The following is a 23,386-nucleotide window of genomic DNA, read 5'->3' as shown; positions in this document are numbered from 1 at the left end:
ATTTGTTTGACAGCAAGATATAGAACTCTTTGGAATAATATAAACTGGGTTTCTTTGGATTTGGCTGCTTGAAAGCTTTACTTGACTTTCGGCTTTTTTCTAGAATAAATTATTTATGGCTTTACCAATATAAAAATGCCATAGGCAGTGTGTGAGAGAAGGCAATGTATTGTACTATACACTGTAATATATTAGTATAGCGATCAGACCCCCTAGGGTTCAAGGTCTGAAAGTTAAAGTTTTTAAATCTATAAAAAAAAAAAACACCTTAAAAAAAATACAAAAATTCAATTCATCCCTTTGTAGGTAACCCTGTGTACAAAAATGGCCAAAATATTAAAATATAAAAATATTTATCCCATACAATGTACATCAAAGAAAAAAAAAATCTGAAAAAAAAAAAAATCAAAATCGCCAACACTTTGCCTCATAAAAAAATTGAATAAGAAGTGATCAAACCATTAGACAAATGGTATTAATAAAAACAACATCTGGTCCTGCATAAAAGGACCTTAACAACTCCATACATGTAAATATGGAAATGGTACAGGTGTCAGAACATTGAAACACAAAGACATTACAAATACTATATAAATTTGGTATTGCCATGATTGTACCAACCCACAGAATACATGTAACATGTGATTTTTAACATATAGTGACTGCCATAAAAATTTATCCCATAAGAAATTGATGCAAATGCATTTTCTTTCAATTTCTTGTAATTCCATCTCATTCTGAATTTTTTGAAGCTTCCCAGTACATTGGAAGTACTCTTGGTAGGTTAGGAGGCAAAAAAGATATGAAAAAATGAAAATTGACTCAGTGCTCCGATGTCTTCGACCGCGGTCCCGTCCTGCTGCGACCTGGGTCTTCTTCCGATGGAAGTCTCTGCAATCATGTGTGGTGGAGACTTCAGCCAAGAAAAGATCCCGGAGCAGCAGGACCAGACCGTGGTGGGAGACAGCAGCGCACAGGAGACTCTCTAAACTTTATGTTGCTAAAAAATCAGGTTATAAGCTTTTAAATCCTTTGATTGGCATATGGAAATTTAGTCTAAGTAGTCACAGGGGTAGTGGAGCAGCTTCATCTAGTCATGCAGTCATTGTAATAAATCACACCCCGTAGAATATGAGTGACCTGTCCCTCATTGTCAGACCTGATGCCCTACCTATCTGCCTGCCCCACAAGGTGGGATTTAGCATGACAATTGTATAACTAGAAGAAGATTCTCTATCAACAAACAAAAATACTATCTTGCAGTTCACCCAAATTACTGTCTTATGATAATATTGACTCAGAAATCGTTGTGCTCGAGAACACTCCCCAGACTTGACGGAGGGACAATACACCCTGAAACGTGTAAGAAATTAAATTGGGACTTTTGTAACTCTATCATACTCTTTTTAACCAATGGATATTAAAAGTTAACTGCTAAGATAATATATTCTTTGGATTTTTCTTTCATTGGATGATGGAGCTATTTTTCTTTTGTTGAATATTCTCTATGCCGCTCATGACTAGCCATCATCTCCCCCAAACATATTCAATAGCTATGATGGCATTACATAGCACATTCCAGTGATAGGCAATATAGCTTTCTTATGTAGGTCATTTTTGTAGATTTGGAGAAAAAAAAACTTTAAATTTTATGCAGATGAGACAGTTGTGGCATTGGGGCTGGCCTACAGCTGCCTAGAGTATTGCTCTTCACCCTGAGATCCCTACCAGCTTCTTTGTGTGAGAGATGATCCTGTGACATCACTAATCCGACTTGATCAGTAAGAGCAGTGCTCCAGGGAGCTATAGGCCAGTCAGCAACACCAGTCTTCAGTCAGCAACCCCTCATTTGCATAAGTTCAAAGTTGTTCATTTTTATTAAATTTAGAAAAAGTACATATAGAACAAAGGTATATTATATATCACTGTAATGTGCCTTGTACCACAGTGGGGACAGTTGAATATGTTTGGGGAAATGGTAGATTCCCTTTAAGTTAAATTTGCTTATGCCTATCTAACATTGTAAAATTTTAGTGAATAATGAACATTGAAGGGCACCATAGGAAAGGACGTTACTTGAAGCTGAAGTGGGGACAAATTTAAGGTGGAAAACCAGACAGGTTCCATTTATACAGAAATGTACTCCATATATAGAGAGCAGAAGACAGGCATGGTAAGACATACAAACATATGAGCCTTCAGATTTACAATATAAATTGTCGTATTTAAACAGACACAAATATTAAATAATAGGCAAACGACTGAAATCCAAATGTTTCTCTATTATTTACAGCTCCAGAAACTTAAGAAATCATTGTCATTCAAGACCAAGAGTGTACGGAGTAAAAGTGCTGACAACTTCTTTCAAAGAACTAATAGTGATATGAAATTCCAAGTAGAATTGGAACCAGAAGGTAGTCCAACCAACGCCAGCCTGATCCAAAGCTCAGAGACTCAGCCTTCAACCCCTACCAAAGTCCCACAGCCACCTGACAGCAAGGCACATGTTTTTCAGGAGCATGTCTTTAAGAAGCCTACGTTTTGTGACGTATGTAATCACATGATTGTAGGTAAGTCCTTTTTTAACATATGTATGTTGGATATATCACTTGGACCCAGTATTCTGAAAGTTGATAATGTTTTGTAATTTTATGGTTTTTAAGTCAAATCAATTTAATTATAATTATTTGATGTATAAATCCCGACCAGAAGAAATGCTATAAATCATATCATTGGATGCAAAACCTTCACTCTCAAAACAGCATTCAGGGAAAACATCTTCCCTTTAACCCATTTTGTAATGGGCAGGAGGTAAATAATAGTACCTATGTTCTTGTTACCAGCACTTTCTGCCCTAAATATCATCATTTCTTCTGTTCTCCATCAGTACTCCTGACATCACTGTGACTCTCTAATTTATACAGCGTTTGCACTATGGACCGGAAATCATTTTCTCATTTCATATCTATTAGAATCACATTAAGAACGTAAAGGAATTCTATTGTCCAAATCGTCTCTCTCCAAATATACCTTTGTGGCCACAATCTGAGGAATTAATACAAAGATAATCATCTCTTATGTGTATGCGAATCAGTATGAAAGTGCATTGGAGGCAGACAAGATTTGCCTACAGACAGCCATGACACAGGCAGAACATGAAAATATCAGTCATGGCTAAAGAGGCAGCATTGGACAGAGGATCCAAAAGAGAGACAGAATACTGGCAGCTGTCTTTACGCAAGTCTGCCATTTCAGTCCCAGCCCCAGTGTACTTGCAGGTTCAGCATCTCAGTGAAAACTGATAACCACGCTGCATATTATTATTACTAATTAATTATTATTAATTATTAATATTATTTTATTGTGTCAGGGCCACATGTACATTGCTTCCATCTATGTATTTTACCTATGTTAGGACTGTTTTACTGGTCCACTGGGGATGAATATTCTACTCCTTCTTTGATTGAGCCATGGTCTACTCCAATGTTCAGGTTAGCCAGGATTAAGAGGAGGAGAAACTAAGGGCTAGTTCACACGGGGACATGGACGCTGATTTTGACAGCGGATTTCGCGGACAAATCAGCGTCCATACAATGTATCTCTATGTGAACTGCTCGCTTTTTTTTTCTGCTAGCTCGCTAGCAGAAAAAGAAGCGACATGACCTATCTTTCGGGCGGAAGCCGCTCGCAATGAGCCGCGGCTTCCGCCCAGCCGCAGCGCCCTCCATGTCGGCTCATTCATTTGAGCCGACAGCGGAGGTGAAAGTCGTGACCGCGATGGCCAAGCATTGTGGGAAAAGCTAACAATGTTAGGAATGAATGGATGCCGCTGGCAAACAGCCTGTGACAGCGTCCGGCCACTTAACCCCCTGCGCGCCGGTTGCGTCCATTCATTCCTACGCCATAGCAGGGAGGAAACAGAAGAGTAGATGGTATCTACTCTTTTGTTTCCTCTCTGCTGTCCCGTATCCTCGACTCTGCTACATCTGCATTATTGTACATTGACTTGTCTATCTACTTTTCTGCTTCGTCCCTGCTTTACTGTATACTCAGATGTAGCAAAGCTGAGTATATGATAAAGCAGGGACGAAGCAGAAGAGTCGATAGACAAGTCCACTTACCTGCACAGATCCGCTGACACTGCCACTCTCCGTCTGTTCTCTTCTCGCCTCTTCTCGGTCCGTGCGCGCTCCCAGGGAAGGGGGGGTTCTAGCGATAACATTACAGTGAAGAGAGTGCAGCAATATTTCTTACTTACAGGAAACGTCTTCAGACATTTCTAGGCTCCCTCAGGACTGCCATGAACAATTCTTCCAGCTGTGATTTTTCTCTGTAAAGTTTGCAACACAGACATCTTTGACTCCTCACTTCTCCACGCAATCAACCCCCATAAAAATATATATATATATATATATATCTCATGTCCAACAGCGTCCCCCTGCAACCACTATTCTGCCCCACATGAGCAGGGCGGCCTTGAGCATCACCGGTCCTTTAGCTGACTTCCAATTTGGCATCTATCTAGGTCCTAGATAGATGCTGCATTGCACATCAGCTAAAGAACCATTGATGACATCATCACAGGTCCTTTAACTTGAGTTAAAGGATCTTTGCTGATGTATAGGTTAAAAAAAAAAAAAAGTCCCGTGGCCGCTGCCCCCTCCGAAAGTGCCGCCTGTGGCTGTTGCCTCACCTCGCCTCATTAGAGGTGAGTCCCTGTACATACATATTCATTTATTTATATCTAGGCACTGAACCACTTGGGTATTAAATTCTGAAATTTAATTGTACTTTGTGTTAGCTCTTTGAACCCATTAACTTAGAGTATGTTTGCATTTATCTGCTGGAGAAATGCAGGCATATGTGAGTGAGATTTCTGCTGAGCTTGGCAAGTCAGTAATGGTTGTGGTATGTATTTCGGGGTGTATGGACTGTGTTGGGGTGCAATTTATGCTGAGTTTGCAGTCTGAGTGAAGGGTGAGTACAAGATTGAGTATCTACATCACACCCTAGGATGGACAAACTATTACTCCTATGCTCTGGATTACCTCCAGCTGGTTGCTGCACAGGTTAATTTGCACATACACCTTACAAACTGCCATTAATAGACATGCAGAGAAAAAGTGACCTCTGGTCCACAGTTAATATTCATTCATGTGCTACTATTGAGGAAAGAAACTGAGGATGATATTCTGGAAAAAGAGCACTTTCTAAGAAAATTACCTGCACTGATATCTACTCAATGCCCTTTATAAATGGGGAAAACAGAATTTATTTTCTCGAGTGCTGCTTTACTAGGGTAATCCAACTTTAAATAAATAAATAAATAATGCCCTATCATTAAATGATTTCCCAGGAATTACAGATCTCTGCCAGGTTGCAGGGGAAGGTGAATAAAACAAAAAAAAAACAAAAAAAAAAAAACAAATTCACTTGTAACCATCACTCCAGTGTCCAGTGTCCCCTACCTCTGTCTGGTCCAACGGCACCTGAGGGCTTGTCCTGGCAAAATTCCTCTACACGTGTGACCACTGAGTCTATTCAGGACAGGAAAAGACACGGGATGTCACAAGTGATGTATGTAAGTAACATTCTGGGCCCTCTCCTGTGACTGCTGTTTAGTATTAGAAGTCATGTGGGAAGTGGGCTTCTGCCAGAGCAAGCTCCCAAGCAGCACAGGATTGGACACCATCTGGGGACACCAGATCACCGAGAACAGGTTTGTATGTTTTTTTATTTATCACCTTCCTTGACCAACTGGTTGACACTGTGATTCCTGGACAACGACTAAGGTAGGTCATCAATTTTAGATCATTGCGAATACGACTCTTTTCACTCCAGGATATCAGCTTTTTATAAGGGTTACGAACAGTGCTTAGAACAGCTTTTGTAGTGGCTTTTGTAGTATTGCAGAATTGCCCAGTTTAAAGGAATGGGACAATGCTGCAATGCTCTAAATAGCCTCTGCGAAAAGAACAACACATATCCTTGTGAACCCCATATATTATATTGAGTCTTTTCAAACAGAGTGAACTTTTTCAAGTGTTTCTTTCTGTTAATGTTGATGATTATGGCTTACAGCCAAGGAAAACCCAAAAGTCATTGTCTCAGAAAATTAGAATATCATATAAGACCAACTAAAAAAAATTATTAACACAGAAATGTTCTCCAAATGAAAAGACTGTCCAGTAAATGCCCTCAATACTTGGTGGGGGCTCCTTTTGCATGAATGATGGCATCAATGCGGCAATGTGGCATGGAGGGATCAGCCTCTGGCATTGCAGAGGTGTTATGCAAGCCCAGGTTGTATGATAGCAGCCTTCAGCTTGTCTGCATTGTTGGGTCTGGTGTCTCTCATCTTCTCTCTGGGATTAAGGTCAGGCGAGTTTGCTGGCCAATCAAGCACAGTGATACTGTGGTTATTAGACCAGGTATGGGTACTTTTGGCAGTGTCGACAGGTGCCATGTCCTGTTGGAAAATGAAAATTCCATCTCCAAAAAGCTTGTGGGCAGAGGGAAGCATGAAGTGCTCTAGAGTTTCCAGGTAGACGGCTGTGCTGACTTTGGTCTTGATAAAACACAGTAGACCTATACCAGTAGACCTCCCCAAACCATCACAGATTGTGGAAACTTCACACTAGACCTCAAGCAGCTTGGATTGTGCACAGCCTCTCCGCTCTTCCTCCAGACTCTGGGACCGCGATTTCCAAATGAAATGCAAATTTTACTTTCATCTGAAAACACCTTTGACCACTGAGCAACAGTCCAGAACTTTTTGATGATATTCTAATTTATTGAGATGTACTAGTATTTTTTGGAAAATCTGGATCAATTAAATCAATGTCCCAACTATGTCTTACTCCTCCATGATCATTGCTATTTCAACAAACTCTGCATAAATGAATAGTACAGGCAAATGCTACTTTGTTCACTTCATTACAGGGAGAAAGTTAGGGAGAGTACTCTTCTCTACATTCTTTACTGTGAGCATTGCATGGCAGCTGCTTACCACCCACTAGCTCATAAGAACTACAAGCTACAGATAGTCCCTGCAGAGGCGAAAACTGGTAACCAGTTCAGAATATAAGTCATAGCTTATCCTGAAACAGCTTATCCTGTAATGACAAATTTCTAAAATGCAGAATACAGTATATTTTCCAATTGTAAATTCTCAGGAACAGCATGACACTCATTTGAGTCAGGTAGGCATCAGATGGTTGCACTTTGCTTTGTAGGCTTGTAGCTTTCTAATGATTTGGGTCTGTATGTACAGTACAGTAAGGATCCATACTTGCAGTTTTCAGGAGCTGAACCACTTTGCTGACTAAGAATACTACATTACTTGTCAATGCACTTTATACTGGTAAATGTTACACGTATTTTAATGATTGTCATTAATTGACAGGTCTTGGAATTCTTTATTAGAAGGGATAATGTTTGGCTTTCTGCAGTAGGCTGCTTCTTAGCAGAGTTGTACCTTAGTTATGTTGCATACTGTAGCCATGCCAACTCCAGTGCCATGTCCAGATGTGCTAGGTTACGCGGTTGAGCATCCATGGCGCGAGCAACCCGATCAAAGTGGTCCCACAGATTCTCAATTGGGTTCAAGTCCGGGGAATTTGCTGGCCAAGGGAGTACGGTAAACTCATCCTGGTGCTCCTTGAACCATGCATGTACACTGCGAGCTTTATGACACAACGCATTGTCCTGCTGGTAGATGCCATCATCCTGAGGAAAAACAATTCGCATGTAGGGGTGACCATGGTCCGCAAGGATAGATGCATACTTGTGTTGACCCATCATGCCTTCCACAATGATGAGTGCAACCAAAAGGCTGATGACACATGCCTTCTGTGATTGGTTATTTAACATTGACATCAAAAGTAGGCGGTGGTCACATTAATATGACTGGGCTGTCTATTATCGAAATAACTGAACAGTAGCGACAGGTACTGTGCGTACACCATCACTTATGAAGATACCAGTATTATAATTGGTATATGGTAGGTGAGTGGCAATATTTCTGATTTCTCCAACTACATCTTGTGGTCCGATCAGAGCAGACTGCATATGTAACTGGTTTATTTAAAGCAGACAACTATTTTAAGACCTTATGTACTCTGATGTTGAAGTGGTTCAGTATGGATAATAATAATAATAAATTTTATTTATATAGCGCCAACATATTCCGCAGCGCTGTACAATTTGTAGGGTTCAAATACAGACAGAAAGATACATTACAAAGAAAATCATTTCACACAATGGGACTGAGGGCCCTGCTCGCAAGAGCTTACAATCTATGAGGTATCTGTAAGGGAATTGCTAAGACAGCAATTCCCAGAACTGTTAAACCCTGGGAGGGGCACAAGAGACAGTGAGCCCTAAGCTGAAGCCCCCCGCTTTCCCTTCCTATTGCCAGGCCCTATCCTAGGTAATAGGCGACAACCACGAGGACAATCCCTCCCTGAATACGTGAAACACAAAACGCAGACAAGACGAACAACAACAAAGGGAGGTCAGGTAGCCAGGGTTCGGTAACAAGAGAGCGATGCAGTGCCAAATCGGAGTCAAGAGAATAGTCAATGAGAAAAGCCAAAGGTCAGGTATAATAGTATAAGCAAACAGGGAACGTAAGAGCAGGTATGCGCACGGCAATAACAAGCACTGGTGTGAATGGGAACCAAGGCTAAATAGGGTGGAAGAACTCGCCCATGGAGTTCACAGAAAGGCAGCTGTCAATCAAATGGCAAGGCCAGATTAACCACTTAATGGACAGAGGCAACCTTGGCAGAAGACGGGTGTGGTGAAAATCCAATTAAGGACTAGAGCCGTGTTCATACAGTGCAACTAAAAACTTTAAGCAGATTCTCAAACTGCACACGCCTCCTGCGCCGCAGCACACGAGCAGAGGGTGGCGCAGAGGCCTGAACAGGCAGAGATGTTACAGTACCCCCCCTTTTATGAGGGGCCACCGGACCCTCACCAGACAAACCAGTTCTAGAGGGATTCTGAGTTTTCCCTGCCTTGTATTTTGGTTCTGCTTGAACCACAGACGCTTGAGAACCAGGCAAACATTTTTTATTCATCCGGCGTTTCTGATACCACCAGGTTTTAATACCGGAGGGGCGCTCCCAACTTTTAGTAGCTGAGACCTTCTCCTCCGTGACACAATCTACAGAATGTAAAGCAATACAGTGGGATGAGCACTGATCTCCCCACTTTACCAACTCCTTTTTACCCCAATCCAAAATAGGGTTATGGAGCTTCAGCCAGGGGAACCCCAAAATAACATCAGCAGAGAGATTCTCCATAACAAAAAGGCTTATGACCTCTGAATGTGTAGAACCCACTTGCAAAGAGATCAAGGGGGTTTTAAAACTGACTTTACCCCTGGCCAGTGGAGTAGAATCCGCTCCAGTAACAGACATAGGTGTATCAAGTGGCAAAAGCTCAATGCCCAAAGATTCAACAACTGAATATTTAACAAAATTTGCTGCAGACCCAGAGTCAACTAGGGCCTTGCCAGAAACAGATCTGTCCCCAGAGGACAAAGACACAGATAACAATATCTTATTGTTATTCCCACCAAATACCTGGTTGCCTGAGTGGTTCTTCTGATTACCACTCAGGCACTGAAGTTTTTGCGCAGGTGACCAGGGTCTGATAGAGCAGTCTCGAATGACATGACCAGAGGAACCACAGTACAGGCACAGGTTATTCCTGAGACGATGCTCTCGTCGTGTCTTGGCGTCCATAGCTCCCAGTTGCATGGGTTCCTCACCAGAAGTGACGGGAGGAAAGGTAGGTTTTTCAGAGGAGAGAGAGGAAGAGACAGAAAACTTGGAGGCAACAGACCCTACTCTCTCTTTTAAATCTTCTCTGATCTTGCGGTCAATACGGACTGCCAAAGTCATGGCTTTCTCAAGTGACGGGGGATCTGGGTGACCAACCCAGAGCTCCTTAACACGGTCACACAAACCTTTTTTAAAGTGAGCCTTTAGAGCTGACTCACACCAACCTGCGGTTACACTGTACTTACGGAACTCTGCGCAATACTCCTCTGCAGAGCGTTTTCCCTGCCGCATGGTGAGGAGTTGAGATTCCGCAAACGCAATGTGGTCTGGCTCAGCATAGATAGAGCCCAGAGAAATTTTTCCACATCAGACCACTCATCAGCCTCAGCAGGGAGTTTAAGGGCCCAAGCTTGTGGGTCCCCCTGTAGCAGAGATATAACCACTCCCACCATTTGGGCCTGAGTCACATGTGGATTAATCCGAAAATACAAGCGACAAGACTCCCTGAACGTCTCAAATTTTTCACGGTCCCCTGAGAAACGATCAGGGAGTAACATCTTGACCTTGTAAGGTGCCAAAACAGCTGGGGATGGTGCAGCAGCCTCAGTTAGGGTCTGAGTCTGTTTAGCTAGCTCAGCTACCAGGCCTGTCAATCCCTCCAACTTGGCTGCAAAGCACTGAATGGGATCCATGCTGTCTGTAGGGAAGCAATGGATGTAGGTTTTTGGGCTTGTTATTCTGTAAGGGAATTGCTAAGACAGCAATTCCCAGAACTGTTAAACCCTGGGAGGGGACAAGAGACAGTGAGCCCTAAGCTGAAGCCCCCCGCTTTCCCTTCCTATTGCCAGGCCCTATCCTAGGTAATAGGCGACAACCACGAGGACAATCCCTCCCTGAATACGTGAAACACAAAACGCAGACAAGACGAACAACAACAAAGGGAGGACAAGTAGCCAGGGTTCGGTAACAAGAGAGCGATGCAGTGCCAAATCGGAGTCAAGAGAATAGTCAATGAGAAAAGCCAAAGGTCAGGTATAATAGTATAAGCAAACAGGGAACGTAAGAGCAGGTATGCGCACGGCAATAACAAGCACTGGTGTGAATGGGAACCAAGGCTAAATAGGGTGGAAGAACCCGCCCATGGAGTTCACAGAAAGGCAGCTGTCAATCAAAGGGCAAGGCCAGATTAACCACTTAATGGACAGAGGCAACCTTGGCAGAAGACGGGTGTGGTGCAAATCCAATTAAGGACTAGAACCCGTGTTCACACAGTGCAACTAAAAACTTTAAGCAGATTCTCAAACTGCACACGCCTCCTGCGCCGCAGCACACGAGCAGAGGGTGGCGCAGAGGCCTGAACAGGCAGAGATGTTACAGTATCATTACTGCTTCACTTTTCATGTTATTATATGAAGTTATTCTTAAACATGAGATTAAAGTAGTAATGCCACAGACTGAAAAGAAATGTACATTAGGTATTCTTGGCTCCAGCAATAGATACAGAGCATTGTTAACTTCAGATACAAAGATTGAGGGCCAAGGCCATGATGAGCCATCTGGTATTGCAGCACAAACAAGTGAAGCCATGAAACAGAAGCTGTTATTTCTATTTAAGAAATGTATCATGATTTATCTGTCACGCTGAAGAAATTTACAAGCTCAGGACAATATGTTCAACAATAGCATGAGCCATCAATGTCAACAAAAATAAGTCCAATTTATTGCAATTTATTTTTATTGCCTGTCTACAGTATAGAGGCCAGATGGAAAATTACTCCCCCCATAGAGACACTCAGAGTACAGCACCATTAACATTTGTCTATCTTGTTTACTCTCGTACTCTTGTGTCTCTCCTCTTTGGTGACTTTCACCTCAATGAAAGCTGGAGTAAAAACTGGTATAAGAATATAGAAGCTGCAAAGCATGTACAAGTCTCAGCAAAAGCTACAGTATATAGAAAAAGTAATCCTAAACTGAAATTCTTTTTCATTCTTTCCATATAATTGTGTTTTCATACACACAGTGTTATAATATATAAGTCACAAGTAACAGCTAATTATAATAATCTCTAGCTCTGTAGAACAGGGTATACCAATGTACAGTGAATAATGTAGCCACTCACCGGGTGCAGCATTCACTTTGTATAGCGCCAGAATGCGTCTCCAGCGAGTTATGTGAACACCAGACTGACCTAATGAATTACATACCAGCCAGAAGTCATGTTTCCTATGTAACTATATGGAAGTGTGTATGTTACATAGAAACGAGGTACTTGTGGCTGGTGTGTGAATTAGTTGGTTATCCTGTGAATCATATTACCAGCTGGGTGACCCATTCTAAAGCTGTATAAAGTGAACAATGTTCCCATTGAGTGGCTGCATTGTTCATTGTACATTAGTATGCCCTGTAATACATGGCTAGACATTATTACATGTTGCTGGAGTGGGGCTTTCAATATGGATATTGTAAAAAATAGGGATTAAAAAGTGCTTAAAAAGGACACCCACTACAACAGTTCAGGAGACTCCACACTTTGTAATCCTGGAAAACCTTGTCCATTTCTTTGCAATCAACAAACACTAAACAATAGTTGAAGTCTCTGGCAGTCACACAGTGTAATGGTTGCAGTCTCTGGCAGTCACACAGTGTAATGGTTGCAGTCTCTGGCTCACACAGTGTAATAGTTGTAGTCTATGGCAGTCACACAGTGTAATGGTTGCAGTCTTTGGCAGTCACACAGTATAATGGTTGCAGTCTCTGGCAGTCACATAGTGTAATGGTTGTAGTCTCTGGCAGTCACACAGTGGAATGATCTCAACAAGAAAGTCCACCAAAAAAATAGTCTTCAGTTGCCTGCCCCAACTCTATCAGGAAAATGTTCTTGTACCGTGTTAGCCAGTGGGTAGGAAATATAAAAAAATCTAAAAACTTGATTAATCTGTCATCATTATTAATTAGTCATTAAAAAGGTATCAACTAATGAAGACTATCAAGTTTTTTTGTTTTTTTATATTTCCAACTCTATCACAAATAGTAGCCATTTGGTTGGGTATATTTATTATTCCATGCATATTAGTTATAGTTTTTATTATTTCTATGTTTAGATAGAGTAATCTATGTAGGTTCTGTCATGGCATGGTGTAGTTCTGATATTCAGCTGACTGTCCCAGTTCTATCACAACTGGTTGCCACTTGGCAGAAATCCACCAATAGAAAGATAATTGTCTTATTGAAGGAACTCTAGTGGTTTTCATCAAATAGGCATGAATTCACTGTGTAGGAGTCTGAACTATTTTGCAGGGAAGCACACTGTTTATTGCTGTACTTTGTATTCTAAATTACATATAGGAGGGCTGTAAATCATTACTTCAATATGCAATAGTATCACATATGGAGACTGGGAAATCAACTGACTTTTGTTGATATTGATCTTATCACTCTTAAATGGGTTTTCTGAGGACATTAAACATTTTTTTTTTAGATTAATGTGTGTTGATAGTATATATGTATTTTTAAATGTTATTACTGTATTATTACTATTCATTTTTGCCTTAGTCACATGATGCAGAAAGTGGTGTCTTTTTTTAAACTTGGTGATGACACATCCCTCACATTACGTGAGTTTGGCAGTGGTAAGGTGTTTCCTCCTGGGGTCGGATTGTTATCAGTCACATGATTGCAAGGGGCTGGCAACTACAGTGCAAGCAGCCCCTTGTAGTCATGTGACCTATGACCACCGTTGGACTGGCTCACTGGAGGACTGGATTGGTCCATCTGAATATAGCTCCAAAGCTCCTGCTTTGGCAATTAATTCAAAAGGTCGGTTAATAACAGGGTTGCTGCCAACAGTAGGTTGCAGCTCAGCTTTTTTTTCCCACCACCGCCACCCATGTTTCTTTTACTATCCCTGTAGTGTTGCATCATAGTATCACAACATAGGAATGGTAGCAGCGGGACCACTGCTTTGGTGATAAATTCAAAAGGACCAATAACAGAAGAGCTGGTTATCAATGATTATGGCTCTTCTGCAATTGGTCCATTTGGATTTATCAGAAAAGTTCCTGTTTTGGTGCTAAGTTGAAATGGACAACTCATCTATTGATAGTGGAGCTCCCACCAACAATAGCGGGAGCAGCTTCACAATGTTTTCTTTTGATTCTTTTAACCACTGCTACCAAAGTTATTTCCGATCCCTGTATTGTGAAATCATAGTGTCACAGCTCAGGGATAGATCATAGTGGGACCACCACCACTATTACTGGAGGAAAGAAATCTGATTCTCACTCCCACTGAAATGAATAGGAGAGTTGGGAGGCAATTATTGAAGTGGATTATGAGCTGTATTCCACCTGAAAATCTGCCTGCAAAAAACTCAAGTGATGTACATGAGTTACAGCAGTTATACCCCTGTTGACCAAAAATGTATGTCCTATCATGTAAATAGGCCATCATTGTTGAAAAGCTGGAGAACCCATATAATAAATACCCCCACCTCACATATTAGCAACATACCTTTGTTTAAAAAAAAGAAAGAAACAAATGGATGATTTAAACAAAAAAAAAAATGGAATTTGGATAAAAACGGTATTATATTACTGATGACATCTTCTTACTGCCTGTAAATAGGAACAATTTGCTGGTCCAACCTTGGAAAAGGATACAGCAGTGAGTGATACACAGGGTACTGTAGGAGCTGGCATCCTTATGTCTAAAGAATGCAGAAGAAGATGGTAGGCGATAGTCACAGAGAACTAACAGAGGAGGAGAAATATAGAATGTTGGGGGTGAAACCAAAGAGGAAGAGGGAAGGACAATGGAGGTAACATGAGGTAGAACATCAGATACATGGGGCTTGACCAGGGAATCGAGGGACAAGGCTAGAGCAGTGTATGTGTGTGTGTTTGGTGTGTGTGTGGGGGGGGGGGGGGGGTATACATGATTCTTTGGCAGGAATCAAAGTAAAAATGAAACAGCAAGAACTACAGAAGATGATAGTGGAGAAGTAGGTGGATACAGCAAAGAAATCTGGGTAAATGGAGAATGGTGGGACTTGACGGGCTTCATACCAGGAAGTCTAGTGGCAGTGCAGCCAGTGTAACAGGGACATGGAAAATAAACATGCAAATAAAGGGAAAACTAGCCTCAAAGCATTGAAACTCATGCAGCTAAACAGCACACATTTAATAGTTATTTTTAACAGCCTCTAGAGAACCCCCTTAAATATATAGATTTGCTATACTACAAGTGTTGATATTCATTTGTAAGCAGAAAACTAATTAGTAATGATACGAAATTCACTACAAATCCAATGGAAACAAAATGGGCATGCAACAGATGTACCTAATAGCATATTAAATATAATATCATCTCTCAATTCACTCTGATAGCTCACAACTGCCTTTGTAAAAATGAATTCTGTATGGCAATGTCCCTCTAATGGAGAGTCAACCCTCAGTTAGAGAAGGTACAATGGGAATTTGCAGAAATAATCAGATGCCTTTCCATGGCTACACCAGTCTCTGGATCAACAACATAACATACTCTTTTCTGCTTATTTTAATGATATACTGGGGCCCGATGTCTCCATATTTTTAAGAAGTCTTGCTTTGTGGAAGTAGAGGTTGAAAGTCAAAAGGTCAGTAAAATTGGAGCTGGAATACTACCCTAAGGAAACTAAGAACATAGCTGATCTTTCTTCTGAGTCATACTGATGGTAATAAGAAACCTCTGGGATTACAAGATGCTCACAGCAGTCTGCACAAGTGAAGCTGAACCCAGTTGATCATGTAGATGATGTGATTTCCCTGGACTGTGAGTGATGTTTGTTTGAGGACACTTGAAAGCTTGCAATCTGGTCTTAGACACTAGAAGCCTGGAACAGACAGTGTTGACTGTTGTGGGCTTTCAATTGCCAGTATGGCTACAAGCCTGGTTAGCCTTTGAAGAAAGTAAACTTAGAATTTTTGTATTATTTTAAACAAATTCTAATAAACATTGGTTTTTATTTGTCCAGAAAAGGCAAGAAATATGTTACATTTAATTGAGAAAGGATGCCAGGAATATTGTTTGTTGTAGGGTGAATACCAATGTGTCTAACATTAAATATTTTAGAAATATTCAGCAAAACATAATTGATATTCCATCACTATGCTAAAATATGTTTATAACTATCATATTATTTACTGATCCGTAGAACATTTTGCAATATTTCATTCTGCATCCTAAAATTTAGCTTGTTCATGATCATGTTCCAGATGAAATTATCCCAAGTTTAGAAGGTAAGTATGAATGATTACAAAATCACTGACTTAAAAAGAATATATTTGACTGTTCCAGTCTAGGATCCGATTATTAAGGTATTCGCTAGATTATAGAAGAAGTTAATGAGTATTCTGATTTTGTATTCAGACTGGGAAAGGATTTCTTTCCGGGAAATGTGTTGTTTTCTGTAATAAATATGAGCTTGCTCAGAAGTGAGGTTTAGATGGAAACAGATGATTAGACTCTCGATTCATTTATTCTGCAATGGTCTCTTTTTGGAGTTTCAATTACAGTTTTATAGTGCCCTAGTCTGAGTGGTAAATAGCATTTGGTCATCAGTCATCAATCTGAATCAATAGAAGTCTTCAAAATGAGTAATATCGGCCTATTTATATCAATGTTTTGCTGAGATTTCAGTTTAAAATGATGTAGAATCTGAACTCAGCATGAAATAAATGTGTATGTTAGCTTCTGACATAGTTTATGTCAATTCAATAACATTTTACTGTAGCAAATCCATCCTGTTCGGGTTTTACTGAATATAGAAAATTACTGACATATTTGCAGTATTTCATGAAATCTCATAAATTTTAGTACATCAAAATGATTTAATATAACTTATAGTAACTTCACTGCACTACTGTAGAGAAAGCTTATCTCCTTTAGGACTGGGAGCCGTCTTCCATAACTGCTTCTGACATATGGGTGGAGACTTCCTATCCTGTTTCCCCCAGACCACTATTGCAATTATTATACAATAGCCATTCATTTGGCATCATTTGGGACTAAACTTGATGGCTGCAATCATTTTATATTGTAAGCTTATATTTTACATAAGTCAAGTACAATCAATGTACATCATACAAGAGATTAATGGTATATTGACCCTTTGGCTTGTATAATGCATGGTATAGCAGAATGTTCAATATCAAAAGTGGCACTATTTGTTAATTATTAGCTAATATTTTGGATTCCTGATTGAACGTTAATGCTCCTAGAGAGGAACAGACAGGAGGATGCTGAATGTAGATCCTATGTAATGATGCTGTGAGATACTGTAGCAATAAGTAAAGCAATGTATTACATAGGCAATAGATTATAGCTGTGAGTGTGTTTCTCTTTAATTGTTTAGCCGGATGCTTATGTGAGCAACTTTATTTACCTGTAATTCACTGTGAGCTGACATTTACTGATCTAGTGCACTTTACATGAGCTCAGCATTATGTGCCATTGTATTGGCTGGATGGATTTTGGAGGACATGCTCCAGAGCATGCCTCACTATGGGTTCCATTATATTTCTTCATCTCCATGCTGTCCTCCAAAGTGCAACTACAATAGCAATTTACCTTTCATTATCAATACTTTAAAGGGGCTCTATCATTGGGAAATGTCATTTTTAGAAAAGCACATCCTTGCATAGCCTTTAGAAAGGCTATTTCACACCGACCTTTTCTATGTAAGTTGCTTCAGCAGATTTTGTATAAGTCAGTTTTTATTCATATGCTAATGAACTTCAGTCCGTGCACCGGAAGTGTCTGTGCGCACTGTCTGCTCTATGTGTATGTATAGCAGATGCTGCTGGGCTGATGACTCGTCTCTGCTGTGCATGCACATAGAGCAGACAGTGCACACAGACACTTCCGGTGCACGGACCAAAGCTAATTAGCATATGAATAAAAGCAGACTTATACAAAATCTGCTGAGGCAATTTATATGCTAAAGATAGGTATGAAATAGCCTTTTTAAAGGCTATGCAAGGATTTGCTCAGCTAAAAATGACTTTTCCCAGTGATAGAGCCCCTTTAATGTACTAACAATACAGACACATTGATGAAATAAAGAGCATAAATAAATAGGAATTATTACAGTAAGCATGCAAGGAAGCATCCATTGGGGATGTCACCTGTATTACATACAACTGATATCCCGATATAATGGCTGGAATTAGAAATTATTCTGATCCTGGCCATTAAAACCTGTTACATGCTGTGGTAAGGGGCTGTTATCAGGGGCCTAATGAGGAGACCACTTCTACCATCTGTGTACATACATTAGGTCCTGTCAGAGACAGAGTTTAATAGGATGCATGTCAATGCTAGGTCGACTGGCATAATACACTGCAGTATATTAGCCCCTTCCCGACATATAAGTTTAAACAATATTAAAAAAAATAAAATGAACTTAAAATTCAAATCACCCCCTTTCCCTAGAACATATATATATATATATATATATATATATATATATATATATATATATATATAGATATATATATATGGAAACCATAAATACATTAGGTATACCCGCATGAAAAAGTGTCCGAACTACAAAGGTAAAAAAAAATATTTTTCAAACACCATAGTGGGAAAACAAATCTAAAGAGCCAAACCAAATTAGAATAAAAAGCACTCAAACATTTCTCAAAATGGTATAAATAAAAAGTGGCTCTGCAAAAAAGACCTTTGCAATATAAAAAGTTATGGGTGTAAGAATATGGTGACTTTAAGGTGTTAAAACATAACCAAAGTGAACACAGTAAAAACAAAACCCATAGCAATATTATGTAAATTCAGTTTTTTCCCGAATTCCATATTATTCACAATTTTTCCAGCTTCCGAAGAACATTGTATGCAATGTTAAATGATAGCATTACTAAGTGCAGATTGTCTCACAAATATAAGCCCTCATATGGCTGGATGGAAGTTTTTTGTCTCTATAAGGGAGCCTTCACACGGAGTAAACGCACGTGTATTTTTGCAAAATACACGTGTAAAAATACACATGTAAAAATTCTCACTTGACTCACATTGACTTCAATTATATTTTTTACTTTTTTACTATTTTTTATTTTTATTTTTTTCACTTGAAGGAGTTTGCAAAGTGACCGCCCATGAGCGTTTGTGCATCTCTGCGGCGAAACATTTTTTTTTTAACAGGACACAAAGTCCTGTATGTCCTCACCACTTATATTCACACTGGGGTTGTGGACCATGTTTGGCGTGAGAAATACCAACAGAATATCCCTCCTCTGCGTCAGAAAACTAGATTGATAAATCTCTCCCTATATATCTAAAATTAGGCAATAGGATTTTTTTTCACTTGGATAATAAAATGCTGACACAGTCACTTACCAAAAGTTTGGAAAGGCTTTGCATTATCTCTTGCAGGATATATTTCTGGAAAGCAGCCAGTGATATTATGCTACTTTCTAAGGTATCCAGGGACGTGCATATGTAGACCAAGCAAGTGAGATTATCCCTAAGTATCTTGGGAAAAATATATTTAGAAAAAGAAAAACATTGTTTGTCCACACTTGTGTCATTAGGGATCAAGAGCGAGGTAAATTTAGACTAGAACAACTAAATCTGTCTTACTGTTTCCCTATCTATCTCGATGAGTCCCTACAGAGAACATTTGCAGAACTTCATTTGTAAATCTTTTCTCAAAATAATCTGCTGGTGGGATAAAGTTGACCCACAAAAGAGAATTATGCTAAATAGAGTTGAATGCCAAAAGAAATGTGTATGCAAGGTGTAAATAATAAAAATTTGGGATTATTTGGTTCCAGCTAATTATTTTGATCTCACTTAACTGTTTTTCACCAATCCTAATGACACTTACAGTAGCAGTAAGATGATACTTGGTTATGAACTCACAGGGCAGAGCTGTCATTTTGCTACTTTCATCTGGAATATGCAGGTTAATTCTGGGCACCACTTCATAAAAATGCCCTGGAAAAAGAAAATGGGGCAGGATCAACTAGTAAAAATATATAACTGACCCAGCCTTGTGCAAAAAAAAGTACACTGTAAGCAAAAAATGGGGTCAGTGCCTCCACTAGATGGTTCCATACTGTGTAGTTTGGGGGAACAGTAGGTGCTCTGAGAGATCAGGAAATGCTTCTATGTATTCAGCTTTGAATTAACCAGTGGCGTAACTACCGGGGTAGCAGGGGTAGCAGCTGCCACAGGGCCCAGGACATTAGGGGCCCGGCGACAGCTGCTACCCCTGCGGGTTTTTTTTTCCTTAGTAGGCCATTACCAGCTGGAGTAACTCCAGCTGGTAACGGGCCCTAGGGCCGGCGTTGGGGGGGGGGGGGGTGCAAACCTCAGGAGCCCCATACTTTCCCTACCATAAGGAGAAGATTGACATCATTGCATCATCTGCAGATGCAAGGGCTGCCGATCGCTTCTTGTAAAAGCTTCTGTACACAGCAGCTTCCTGTGCCGCCCCTCCCCCTCCTCAGTATCAGAGTGTGAGAGGGGAAGTTCCATGGAATTAGGTGCTCTTTTCAATGCCAGAAAAAACTGCACAGAAGCTGAGGTTTCCCCCATGACCTGGGCACCCAGCCATGCAGCCAAATGTAAGTATATTTTTGGATAAAATATGTATAGATGTGTATATGTATCTACATTATGTTTCTTATATACTGTGTGAGTCCTGTATGTGTGTAGATAGGTGTGTGTATATGTTGTATATGAATGTATGTGTGTGAATAGATGTGTATATGTGTAGGTATATACAGCATATCAATGTCTGTCTGTCTATCTATCTATCTATCTATCTGTATTTGCTTCTATACATGTCTACCATTATACATACTAGAACTGTCTTTTATAATGTGATGCTTAGGCCCGGTTCACATCTGCGCTCAGGTTTCCATTCATGGAGTCTGCTTGAGACCCCCCAAACAGAAACCTATACGTATTAAAAAGCGGTTAGCTTCAGGGTCTCCAATTATTATACTCTGGGGTCTGAAAAGGCCCCAGAGTATAATAATTGTTCATGGGTGTTCATTATGGGGCTTAATAGTGTGTGCATGGGCCACTATGGGGCGTAATAGAGCACGCAGGAATGCGGTGGGGGTCGGTCGGTCAAGGTCTTTGGTGTTGGTCAAGAAGGGGGAGCCCCATATCAAAAGTTTGCCACAGGGCCCTGCCATTCCTAGTTACGCCACTGGAATTTACCTGACAGATCTTAAAGCCAGGACACTAAAAGTGAGTTTCAGGCTCTGAAAAATCTTGCTAGTATCCTTCTCCACATAATGTATTGGTACATACAATATGTCTAAAGTTATTTAAAAAGCAAAAAAAAAACAAAAAACAGCATAATTATGGGGCAATGACGCTGCAGTAGTAAAGAGCAATTATATATATATATATATATATATATATATATATATATATATATATATATATATTAATATTAAAAATAAAAAAATATATTTTGTATTTTGATATTTTGCAGTATTTATTTAGTAGATGTGATTGGCATTCCTATAACCAAACAATTAAAGTGAACGCATTATTTATGGGAATCAGTACTTCAATGTAAATCAATATCTGTTTTTCTGCTATTTAATAAATCTTAAAAGTTTGCATAATTTAAATGTATACTGCCATATATTTCACAACTTCAGGCTCGCTGATGGAAAAATCTAAAACTACAATGAGATTCAATATAGAATTTTTATTTTTTTTTTTTAAAAAAAACCTTTCCTCCAAAAAACCTCCACCACTTTTTACATAATTTTAAAATGTTTCACCATAAATTATACATATTTGGTACCTGCCCAATTTCAATAACCCATAGAATAAAGTAAATATAATATTTTTGATGCATACTAAACACTGAAAAAAATGTAAAATAGTGGCAGGTTCTAGAAACGTGATAATGAAAAACCTAAGATAATTTTAAGGACTAAAACACATGTGATAACAAGGGGTTAAACCATACTATGTAACTTTCCACCTCTGTGTCACAACAGAGTAATTCCAGACCTAAGACCTCTTCACACATCACAACCAATTAAGTCATTACCATTGTTACCATTCCATCTCTTACAGAATCGGTTATGTCATCCTGCTACAGTGAGGGATGTGCCACCCCTTGCACTATGTCTCTGTATAACATCTTTAACATCTTGAAATGTTGTGCTTTCTTCTTAGTTCTTAATTTATAACCCTGCAGGTATGCTCCTGCGTTCCTTAAAGCATATTTGCACTTATAAACATCTTTTCATAATGAATAGTACAGGTTAATATATGAAACTTTATAGTATGCTGTATGTTATTAACCCTATCCCAACATCCAAAGTACTATTATGGTGAATTTCAGGTATTTAAATATTGCTCCTGAGCGACCGCCTCAACAACTGGGTCTCTGCTCTATTACGAAGCAGAGAGTTAGTGGCAATTTCTGAAGCCTTTGCGATGTTCCCTGAGCACCACTTGTGTCATCAGCCTTCCCTGGTTCTCACCACCCTCTTCTTTACACAGGATTGTACAAGCAATGCTCAGAGAACACCCAAAAGGCTTCCGATGCTCTGTACAGGGTAGTTAGCATATCAATAAAAGCAGTTTATTGCCGGCGCAGATCAGTGAATAAAAGGTATGCCTGGAATAACCTTTCTAAAGGCTATTCAATTATATGTTTAGTTAAAAATCGCTAATGCCAGTGATAGACTCCCTTTAGGCTTTCATGAAATGGTTAATGTTTTCCGAACTTGTCCAAGGCATTGCACTATTTGATGCTTTTTGCAGCAGAGAGATTTCTTTTCTTTTCCACATTGCTTTAAATTTGTGGCCTCCTTAACAATGTGAAATCTCTTTCTTAGGCCGAAGCCCCACTTTGCGGGAAAATAGCTTTTTTTGTTGCAGATTTTGAGCCAAAGACAAGAGTGGATTGAAGAGAATGCAGAAGTATAAGAGCTTTCTATATATTTCTTTTGTAGCCATTGTGGCTTTAGCTAAAAAAAAACACAGCACAATCTACAACAATAAAATCTGCATTTCTGTAACATGGGGCCTCACCCTGAGGCCAGGCCGCACGGGACGTAAGCGTTGCAATTTGCCTGCGGTGGAAACGCTGTGGGAAAAATCGTGGCGTTTTACAATCAGGGCAAAATGGATGCAATTCTAGCAAATCCCACGTCCACTTTCCGGTACAAACCGTAATTCCAAAATCGCAGCATGTCAATTATACCTGCGGAAATGGCGGCGGGTTTCCCATAGGTATAGTTATAACAGAAAGTCTGCAGAGGAAACTTTTCTGTTTAAAGCGCACTGGGAAGAACAGCGATGCGTTGCCGCCATAATTTTTCTTCCAGCGCTTTTTTGCTGCAGGACGCCCCGTGGGGACTTACCCTTAAGGAGGTTTCCTTTCATTGGGCTTACCAGGCAAACTAATTATTGCAGGTCTTTGAAATTGATTTGGTCCAAAGAGCTCTGAGACACAATACCATCCAGGAGTTTAAATTAAAAAAAAAAAATACACAATTTTTATGACACTTAAAGGGGCTCTATCAGCAAAATCATGCTGATAGAGCCCC

The 23,386-nt window shown here is 39.9% G+C and overlaps 1 protein-coding gene across 1 annotated transcript in view; it reads left to right on the top strand.

Annotated features, from left to right (window-relative positions):
• The window catches only part of STAC (SH3 and cysteine rich domain), a 181,295-nt gene that overhangs the window by 55,935 nt on the left and 101,974 nt on the right, over nt 1–23,386 (top strand). The window contains exon 2 of the mRNA XM_075271149.1: nt 2,294–2,570. Within this exon, the coding sequence (XP_075127250.1) occupies nt 2,294–2,570 (277 nt within the window). The remainder of the gene's footprint in view (nt 1–2,293; nt 2,571–23,386) is intronic.

Source organism: Leptodactylus fuscus, chromosome 4 (genome assembly GCF_031893055.1).
Source record: "Leptodactylus fuscus isolate aLepFus1 chromosome 4, aLepFus1.hap2, whole genome shotgun sequence".
Lineage (NCBI taxonomy): Eukaryota > Metazoa > Chordata > Amphibia > Anura > Leptodactylidae > Leptodactylus > Leptodactylus fuscus.
This window is presented reverse-complemented; position numbering and strand designations above follow the sequence as displayed.